Source organism: Mesitornis unicolor, unplaced genomic scaffold (genome assembly GCF_000695765.1).
Source record: "Mesitornis unicolor isolate BGI_N332 unplaced genomic scaffold, ASM69576v1 scaffold42886, whole genome shotgun sequence".
NCBI classification, from domain to species: domain Eukaryota; kingdom Metazoa; phylum Chordata; class Aves; order Mesitornithiformes; family Mesitornithidae; genus Mesitornis; species Mesitornis unicolor.
Window position 1 is genome coordinate 326 of NW_010193762.1, and position 10,661 is coordinate 10,986.

Here is a 10,661-nt window from a genome sequence, read left to right on the forward strand (position 1 = left end):
TGGGGGCTGGACATCCCAGCCTCCCTCGCCACCATGCCGCCCGCAGGTGTGGTGTTGCACGTTAGGGGTCATAAGCTGTCCTGTCGCACGTCCGTGCCCCAGAAGTTCAATGCGGTTGTGTCGCATAGCCAGTAACATCGGCTGCATCTGCTCTGCAACTTTGTTTAGAACTGTTTTGCCTTGCTCTTGCTGGAAGTGCAGTTACGATGTACGTTTCTATGATGATGAGAAATTTCTGCCATAGGCCAAACCTTTGTACAGCGTTTTGCAGGTGTTAATCGCCTGTTTCTCCTTGAGATGGACACTTAGGTAGATCTCTTTCCAGTATTTTAGGGTTCACGGCTTGTTGCCTCCTAGAAATTCTGCTTCTGTGTTTATCAGGGATCATTGGTTCATTGGTTTAACCTTCAACCTCCAACTCCAGCTATCCAGATGCCACTGTTATGAGGCATTTTGCTTTAAAAATGTTTAAAAAATGACTACCATGAAAATCTGAAATACTTTAAAAAATAAATTTCATTTATTATGTGAAAATAAACCACCAAGACAACTTCAGACAAGTGAGGGTGGAAGAAAAAGACCATATTTATGGAGGCAGTTAGAATCAGTTTTAAAATTCAAATGTTTTTAATGCAAAAATTTAGAGTGATGCTATTGCAAAAAATAAATTATGTCCTGTTAAGAAATTGAACATAGATCTGGAGTGAGCTGCTGAATCAGTGATAGCAATGTGTTATTTTTATTTGGTTTTTTTAGGGTTCCGTTAAGATTGCTGTATGTTTAAGAAAATGCGGTACAGAATTGGACAGTGACAAGTTGGATACCTAGCTCACATTTGAGCATTTTTTTTTACACTCGTATCTTTAGCTAAAGCTTAGTCTTACAAAACTAAATTTAGTGAAAGGGATGGGAAGAAAAATGCTCTTTTGCCTTCTTTGTGCTGTAAAATATATTTTAAAAATATATGAAATGTACCTAGTCTGCCTGGTAGATACAGAAATGCTAGTGGTGATCCTAATAGTCATGTGCGGACTAGACCACTAGCTGCTTTCAAATGCAGTTTGTTTACTAGGAGTAACATGATTTTAAACAGAATTCCCTTCTACTTCTGTGTTACAGTTTATTTCTATGAGCAAAGTTTAATAAATGTGTAGAAAAAGGGCATAACAATAGTCATGGAATTGTACTTTACAGCTTAAGCTGAAAGCTATAGCTTTTTCTCGCTTGCTTAGTGATTAAGGAAATTGCGGAGGGCATGTAAGTCCATTTGCTTTCCTTCTCTTGTGGTTTTTTTCACCCTATGTCCTCATTTTCCTTTATAAAACCACTGAATAGCACTTCTTTGGCTGATAGCTGAGATTCTGTACTTCCTGATCTGTTGTTGTCCATGACTGAGAAGAGGACCTCCTGAGGGGATGTCAGCACCATCTTACTGACTGGCATTTTCACTACCTTTGGGTTATGCCAGGCCTTTGCTGAAGGGAAGCAAAGAAGGGTATAGCCTAATCCACAGTTCTGAGATGTTTCACATAGGTTATAACACCATTTTGTTATACAAGTTGTGGCAGATTGTTTTGTAGTGTTTTTGATAATACAACCTGTTGAATATACCACTTCTGGTTGAGGGAGGTGGAGAACTGTGAAGGAGGCTCTTCTGAGACATTGTTTTCTAGGAAGTTCTGTTTCAGCTTTAAAAGGAATAAATTTTATTATTATGGCTGGGACCTTAGCCCTTGTGGGGGTTCTGTGTGTCATCAAGTACGCACCAGTTTTTGTTTTTTGCCTCCCCTCGCTCATCTTTACCTTTCCTGCTTGCAGTGGTGAGCTCCAGCAATGCCTGTTGAACCAGGAAAGAGAGAAGCTCAGATGAACCAGATTACTGCTGCTTTTGCAGTGCCCTGAAGGGCTTGCTGAGCAGAGGAATTTCTCCTCTTGCATTGAAGGAGATTATAAAGTGGTGTCTTCTCTTTCTCTTCGCCCTTCCCCCAGCCAGCTGGATGGCCACTCTTGTGCTGCTACAGTACTGAGCTTTCCCTTGCAGCTGGAAAAGCGCTGTGTCACTGGCAGGAACACAAGCACAGTTCTTCTCGCCGGGGGTCTCCCACACAGGAATTTTGTAGAATGCCAAGACACAGAGTCTAGTGTATTCCTTTGTAGCTCATACAGTAGGCTCACAGCTTCGTATGAAACACTGGTCCTTGGATGTGATGAATATATTACAATTTTCAACACATGCGTGTTTTGCATTCTAAATTTTCCTCTTCCTAAATTGATCTAAGCATCGAAAATCGATGAAAACAATGATGTCACTCTTTACTGACCTACATTAAAAGAGTAAAGGATGCAAATGAAATTCAAAGAAGAAAAGCCCAGCATCACGTTCTACACCTTTGAGCTCTTCAAGTCTTTTTTTTCTCCCATCTTGTAAAACGAGACATGGTTTACCATTTTGTCTTTATTAAAGGCCTGGGGTTTTTTTACCAGCGTGTTATAAGCCATGCATGCTAAGGGAGTCCTTGTTTAGGAAACAGCCTTTCTGGATCCACAAAAAGGTGTCAGAAGGTGGGAGGTGATAGCTGAGTCGATGTATTTAAGTAACATTTGTCTTTCTCAGGGAGTGTGACAAAGTGATTCTGTCCACAGTTTTATTAGCTGAGTTATGCTGTTAAACCAAATTTTCAAATCACACAGTTTAAAGGGCTTTTTTCAAAAACGTGCTCCCTTGAAGATGGATGGTATTAAAATTATAATGAAGCAATAATGTTAATTCATCAATGCACTTCTATTAACATGAACATTTTCAGTGTTTTCAGTGGAGCAGATATATCTGGGGAGGCCAGAAATGGAGTGGTCTCCTCAAGTTTATCTGGTAAGAGGAAAAAAAGAAACTGCTAAAGTGGGAAAGTTTCAATCTTGGGGAAGGATTTGCCTCTCAATGCAAATGATTGCATGCCAAGAATATTAACATTTTTAACTTGAGATTATACCCTTCAGGCTTGAAAGCTGCATATAAGTAAAATTTAAGAGGAGCTATAGTTTAAGCTTAACTTGAAAGACATGTGAACCTCTAATTTAATTTCCCTTTCTCTACACAAGGCTGGCAATATACTTGCGGATCTGTGCTTGGCTGAAGCGTGACTGATTTCTGCTCTCTGAGTGAGGTGGGGAGAGAAGTGAAAGCTCACAGCTGCCTGTGAAAATGAGCTCCTTCTTTCAATTAATTTGATATAGCATTTTCCAAGATTATATATAGTAATTTCTTAACATTATGTTTTCTGAACATAAGGCTTATCTCAGTCTGTCTTCTTTCTTCTGTCTTTAATTTGCTAAATTCCAAATTAATGAAAATTTTCCACAAGTCTCCTGACTTTACAATGTTTTCTTAGGTGCACAGAACTGCAAGTATCTCTTGCCTGGGTAGGTGAATGAATCTTGCCCAAACATAGGTGCCTATATTTAATCCAATTGTCTTGACTCCCTTAGCAGATCATGGAGATGCATCGGTTGTGCTTATGGTGTAATACCATTGACAAAACATGGGTATTTGCTCTAAAATGAAGATGGATTGCAGCTGACCACCATTTTCTTCAGTCAGAGGCTAGCGTGACTTGCCTTGCTCTTTTTAATAATCTTAATGACCTTTTTAGAGGCAATGCAAGGGTCTTTGTAAGAGTGAATCAAAAGCAGCAGATAACTGAACTAGACTATGGAAGCCAAGCTCTTCTGATGTTCTCATGTAAATTCTCAGTTCCCCCATCAAACCATTAACTGCCATTTCCACCTGCTCCAGTCTCAGCTTTTCTCAAGGTTGGGTGACTAGAGTTGATCATAATACTGCAGAAAAAGTCACACCTTCCTGAAACATTATTTACTCTTTTTCCTTCACTGTCACGCTAGTGATTCATAATGTCCTGTGATTGACTTGTGTATCTGGATTGTCATCTGTTTTAATAATTTCCAAACTGATGAATCCTGCACTTATAGGAAAAGTCTTTATTAGTCACTGTTATCAAGACTTTGCATCTGCTTCTATTATGATACTGTAATCCTCCTCTCTATCAGTGATGCATCTTAGCTTCTTGCCATCAGCAAATTTCCTTAGCACTTGGGTTTTCTCCCCCCCCCCCCCCCCAAAAGTCACTGGTAAAAATGGTAGACAAGGCAACTTTCAAGACACTTGCAATTTCTAAGTAAGTTTTATGAAAACATCTGGATCAAAGGAATGCAGAACTATGGTAATGGGAGAACAATTTCATCAAGGGAAGATAGCGGGTGTACCTTTCATGGGAACAGATTGAATTTTAAATTTACCTTCATAATTTACAGAACATTTAATATTCCTTGAATTCTCATCATGAAAAGAAACTCTCTAATTCCCAGGGAGGAGACATTTCTTGCTCAAAAGTTAAAAGCTGAAGTATTAACCAGACTGCCTCAGCAGTCAGGGATGAGCTGAACAGGACAGACAGGAAGCTGGGACTCAGCTTTGACCCAAGAAGTCAAATGTTGTCCTTCATTGTTAGCAGCATCACTAAGGTGTGTGTGATAAAGCCAAGCTCTAGTTTGTTTCTTACAGAGTACAGTTAATCTAGCATTGTAGGTGAATTGGCTCTGACTGCTGTATATTGTCGTCCCATGTCTCCTGGAGAGCAGGTTTGGTAAAATACCACTGTGTCCAGTAAGTGCGCAATTCTGTAGCATAATCTATGCATCTGAGGACACCAGGCTTCCATTATACCAGGATGATTGATGCATTTAGGTTTTTATTAGTTGTTGCTTACATCTGTTTGTGCTTCAAGGTTTGTTTTGTTTTCTTTTAATCCGGACCTGAGAAGTTTGAAAACATTTCAGTTCTGCTGAATGTTTTTTGTCCATCACACTGACCAGGCTTCAAACAAATATGTTCAATCTATTTGAGATAGAATGATGCATACCTGGAAACAATAATATTCTTTTAAGCTACCAGGAGGCTTATGCAGTTTTATTTTTTTCCCCTTTTATGCATGCTTTGAGACTACAAACCACAGTATGATCATAGTTTAAGCGTTAAATAAGTTTAAGTTAGAGGTTCATCACAGGAGAGTTTGATTCCAATAGATAAAACTGCAGAGGAAAGATTTCTTTGTCCTGTTTTTGTTGATGATGTTACTTCTTCCTACTCGTATATAGTACCACAACAGGCAGTTAACTTCTTCATTATATGAACAAAAATTTGGGACCAATGATGTTATTTTTGTCAATAAAAATCATGTCAGCCAAGAGTTGTGCTGTGAAATACATGTTTTTTCTTCAAATGGAAGTGCCATTGCCAAGACTTGAGTTGTTTGTTTGTTTGTTTGTTTTTTAAATCTTATAAAATACATGCTCTAGTAAACTTCCAGAATTTCATGTTTGTGATCAAGTTGCATCAGAATTTCTTCCTGGCTTCAACTGTGAGCAGCTCTGAATGCAAAATTTTCTGAAATTCTGTAAAAGCAACAGTTCTCTCTTCAGCACAAACTTTTCAGTATGATTAATTCAGAAGAGTGTATTTCTGTGAGTATGTGACTTGCCTGGCTGCAGGTGATTTGTATTATTTTCCACCAGGAGTAACAAAACATTTTTTTCCCCTTGTTGTCTTTCCTTTTTCAGATCCAGCTGTGGGATACAGCAGGCCAGGAGCGCTTCCGAAAGAGCATGGTGCAGCACTATTACAGGAACGTCCATGCTGTTGTGTTTGTATATGATATGACAAACATTGCCAGTTTCCACAGTCTGCCGTCATGGATCGAGGAGTGCAAACAACACCTTCTTGCCAATGATATACCACGGATTCTCGTTGGAAATAAATGTGACCTGCGAAGTGCTATTCAGGTACCTACGGACTTGGCCCAGAAATTTGCTGATACTCACAGCATGCCACTGTTTGAAACCTCTGCCAAAAACCCCAATGACAATGACCATGTGGAGGCCATATTTATGACACTGGCTCACAAGCTTAAAAGTCACAAGCCATTAATGCTTAGTCAACCCCCAGAGCATGATGAAATACATATAAAACCTGAACCAAAACCTCTCATGACCTGCTGGTGTTAAAGCATACCATTATCAGTTATTGCCTTGTCTTGTTTGCAAATGCTTAAAAATCATGATCTCAGCAAAGTTCCAGGTTTTGGTAACAGTTATAGCGAATCTCTTTGGCACTTTAATGTGTTTTGTTTTGTTGGGTTTTTTTAACTGGTGTATAGATGTACCCATCTCATGTTCTTGCACTTTGTACTGTCTTAATTACTGAAGTTTCGCTATAAATATAAGGGAAAGTAAACTTTTGAGTGAAGTTTTGACAAAGCAGTTCTCCTTGAGCTCTTGCTGCCTGAGATAGTTTCCGTCACTTGTGGTAAGGTTATAAATAGTAAGCCAGTTTACTAACATTCTTGGTTGCTACTTGCATTGGAATAATGTAGCAGAAAAAGCCAGACAGCTTGATTTTTGGGTCAGCAAGTGGGGAGGTTTTTGACATTTGAAGGACTATTAGGTGACTGCTAGCAAATTGCTAAGGAAGTACCTTTCTATTTTAAAAGCAAGAACCAGGACTGTCAGATAAAGTTTGGGCTGTCAGTGTAGGTGCGGACTGCTGGCTTTTGGCCTGTCATTCCACTGTAAACTTTGTTTCTTCATGGCAATGGTGGGAGAATTGACAAGCTTGTCCCTACCTCTAGACAATTACTGATATTTAAAATGTCATTAATTTTCCATACTTAGCATGCAAAACTAAACTATGCATTCCTTCTTACGGAAAGTACTGTAGCACTGGATTTGGGGTAAATTTGGGACTATAACTGTCCGTAACTTCTCAGACCCTACTAAAACCTCAATATTCAATGAAGACTTGCTTCTGACGATGCTGTAATTTAGTTGAGTGTCCCAGGGTAAGTAAAAACACTTAAGTAAATAAAAGATTGAGTGAAGTTGGCAAAAGCGTACTAGTTTTCAAAGATAGGTGTTTCAGAGGATTTTAATGGTGATGAATGCTTTTCAAGTATCTTGAACAAGCTTTTTGCAACCAACTTGATAACATTTTTGGGATGGAAATGCTTAGGACAAAATGTTAGGAATATGGGAATTCCTTAAAATACTATTTTTATAGTATGGTAATGTATCTGGAGATGATCTGCCTATTTTTGAGCTAAAACCTGCCTGATGTAATGTCATGGCTGTAGGTTGGGCGTCCTTGGCATTACTAATGTGAGTTGGTAGTGGGGGCTTGGTGTCAGAGGAGGGAAATTACTCCTCTAGAACCATCTTGTGTGTTTTTTTGTGATTGCTACCATGTTATTTCAGTTCTGTCTGAAGGTCAAGTTTCATAATAATAATGGTGCTAGGTTGTACATAAAGCGAAATGTAAGCCATAGAATGCAATCTATGACTTCATTCATGCGCCATGTCAAACAAGTTTTTGTGACTCAGTTTTTAAAGTAAAAATGAAGATTTTTTGATTTGGAATGTGTAGTGTGTGATGCTGACTGGAAACTGAATGGAAGGGCCAGTTCAGAAGCTGCCACCCTAGTGATCACATCAGAAACAAATTATTGAAACAAGGTAACTAGTATTAAACTATTACAGCTAATAAGATGTAATTCTTGCAAGTTACACTGACAGAAAAAATGCATTGACTTTTTTTGTAGCTTTAGAAAGAGCATTCAGTTCGGTCTGATATGATTAAGATGTTTAAAATTAATCTTAAAAAAAGATAATTTTTTCCCATATGAAGCTGCTACAACTGCGACAGTCATTTTGTTTATGAAACATTTGTAAAAGGGAACTGTTGTATTCACTCTGAACCTTACATGACTAGAATTTAGTTTACAGTCCTTTCAGAAACAATCAGCTTTTTAACACTAGTGTCCTTAATGATTTTTAAGAAAAGGATTGATCTTAAATTTATGTGTATACTATTGTAAATAAATATGGTTTACAGTCCTCTTGGACAATTTGTTTTTCACTCATGTCCTTAATCCTGTTTCTCAAAAGGATCCATCTTATCTATTTGTATAATAAATATGTCAGCAAATGTTCTGATTTTTTTTTTAATTAAAAACCCCCAGAATTAAGAATTCCAAAGTCAGCCAGTCAGGCTGGGAGTTGAGATGAGGAAATTATGTAGCTACTATGTTACCATTAAATTTTACATCAAACATCTGCAGATCTGTTAAGCTTGATTTTAGTTATTCACAACCTGTAAATAAGGGCCCTGGTGTCACTAAAATTGTGTGGAAACAGTGTTTAAGTGTGTAATTTCATCTTCAGCACAAAGCATGTTTTCATGGTTCTGCCATAAAAGCATTGTGGTCATTCCTGCAGGATTCAGTATGCTTCCTGGCTTTCGGTGGTAACGTTCAGCCCACAAAATGGATGTCAAAAGTACTGAATACTTTGTATATGTATTTTCACTTTGCCAGATTGTAAAGTTGGGTTATTTTGTATGTGTTGGGGAGAGGACAAGACACAGTCCCAAAAACCTAATAAATTGGCTTTGCCACAGACTGTGATCGCTTATTTTCAATAATTATATGAGGAATTATGATACCACTTCTTATGGTAAAATCCACTGAAAAACTGTGAGGAAAAAGAGTTTATGCTTGCTGTATGTGTGGGTGACAATGTTGTGAAAGTCTGTCAAAATACTTGGACTACTGTCAGTGCTTCCTCGTGATGGCTCTGAGTTGTTTTGGAGCATCTGAAGCACCCACCTGATGCTTCAGAGCATGTTCAGGACTCATGTCAGACTCCAGAAGCCTGGGAAGTGATACAGCAGCTGAATGTATGTCAAGACCCTAAAGGATTCTTCTCCCTTGCTCTTCCCTTAGTTCAGAAATAAAGCCTCTTAAATTCACATACAGGTGGGACCTCTTTATTAGCTCAAAAGATCGTCTTGCAGGGTTCCATATGTGTACGTGTGCATGTGCACACAAACACGGAGCAAGGCTTTGGTTCCAGTTAAGGGCACTTTCAAATTGTTTGAGTTTCACTACTGTCCTATTTATGCTCCTCCTCTAGTTTGGCACTTAATAGTGTATTAAAACCAAAAAGTTAACACACCTTTTAGAGAAGTTTTGTATCTTTAAATGTGATTGTGGTCATCACTGCTTACCCAGGCTGTTAATTCTCCTGAGTGATTAAAAGAATGTGTTTATTGAATGTGTACACCTTGTGCTTTTGGACCCTGGGAATGACCTGAAGGGACCGTGGAAGGCACCAACAGTGCGATGCAGTTGTGAGCCCTCGTCCTAGATGGACACTAGCTATTTCATTAACTACTTAGGAAGGACATGACTTTCAACTTGGGAAGGCAAGAGGGTGATATAAAAATTCTAGATGTGTCCTAGTATTCCTGCATATACTTGCTGTGCATTAGGGTTTTCTTGGTTTTGGGGGGTGTTTGTTTTGGTTTGGTGTGGGGTTTTTTAAATGTCTCATGTCTTCATTGTGTCACCATAGCTAAGAAGCATCAAAATACATTGTTTTGTTGGGGTTTTTTTTATGTGTACTGTAATCTCCCCAAAGCAAAAAATTACTGATCCAATAAAGGGTCTAAAGTACATAGTAATTTAAGAATTTGAAAAATGAAATAGCTCCAGCCTTGTAGATTTTTAGCTTTATAAAGCAATAATTTTAAAAGACAGCGTTCCGGATGTGGCAAGGATAGATGAAGACCCCTAATGGAACGTGTCTTTCACTTTAAACTGACTTCATCTCTAAAACATGGCTTAATAATCTAAAGATTGGTTAAGCTCTGACTTTGGTGGAAGATGTAATGTGGGAGTCCATACAAGAGCTAAAGTAGAGGCAGCGCTGCGTCCTGCTCCTGCTTTGACCTTTGCCATCATCCTCTGATTCACAGGTGCTTTCCCACCAGGAATCAGCAAAACTGGGCAGCAGGAAAAACTCAGGAACTGTTTTCCCTCAAACACAGCAGCTTTGCATAAAGACAGAAACAATCAGTGCAGTGCTTGCCTATAGCTTGGATCACTCTTGGATTTACAAAAAATTGCCAACTCCCATACCAGTTGCTCATGCACTGGAAGGGCAGCTGCTGTATTTTCCAGCTGGTCATAGACTCTTCTTCCCTGATTCATCCTGGATGACATAGCACAATTCTCACCTTTGAGTCCTGCTTTCAAGGTCATTGACCAATGTGGCATAACATCTCAAATTCCAGATAAAAAGCGTTGTGTCGTTTTAAACATGTTGTTTAAAAATAATAAGAATGTTACTTTAAGACTGGCAGTCTGGGTTTATATGCAAATCAACAGAAATCTGTCATGTAACCTTAAACCTGAAGTTGGAGATAGCATTAGAAATTGGCATTATTCTAGGAACCGCTAACGCTGAGATCTGTTTCATAGTTGCACTGAAGTCTGTTAAAAGGAGACCAGTAAGGAAAAACTAGTCCCAAAACCTTATTTCTCCATAAGGCACTCACAAAAAAATCCGGTTCCGAGTTTGCAGGGATTTTTTTTTTTCCCCCCTTCTGTTGGCACTGCCTGAAGAAGGCCTCTGGCTCATCTGGCTGAAGAGTCCTCACCAAGGGCTGGGAAGTGACAGCGAGCGGGAAAGAATGGCTGCTGGTGTCCAGTGACCTCCTGGGACACACTGGGTCCTGTACAGCCTTCCCGCTGCAC

At 39.0% G+C, this 10,661-nt stretch overlaps 1 protein-coding gene across 1 annotated transcript in view; it reads left to right on the top strand.

Moving 5' to 3' along the window:
• Window positions 1–6,257, top strand: part of RAB33B (RAB33B, member RAS oncogene family) — a 6,576-nt gene extending 319 nt beyond the window's left edge. The window contains exon 2 of the mRNA XM_010187572.1: window positions 5,632–6,257. Within this exon, the coding sequence (XP_010185874.1) occupies window positions 5,677–6,075 (399 nt within the window). The 5' untranslated portion in view covers window positions 5,632–5,676 and the 3' untranslated portion in view covers window positions 6,076–6,257. The remainder of the gene's footprint in view (window positions 1–5,631) is intronic.
• The last annotated feature ends 4,404 nt before the right edge of the window (window positions 6,258–10,661 follow it).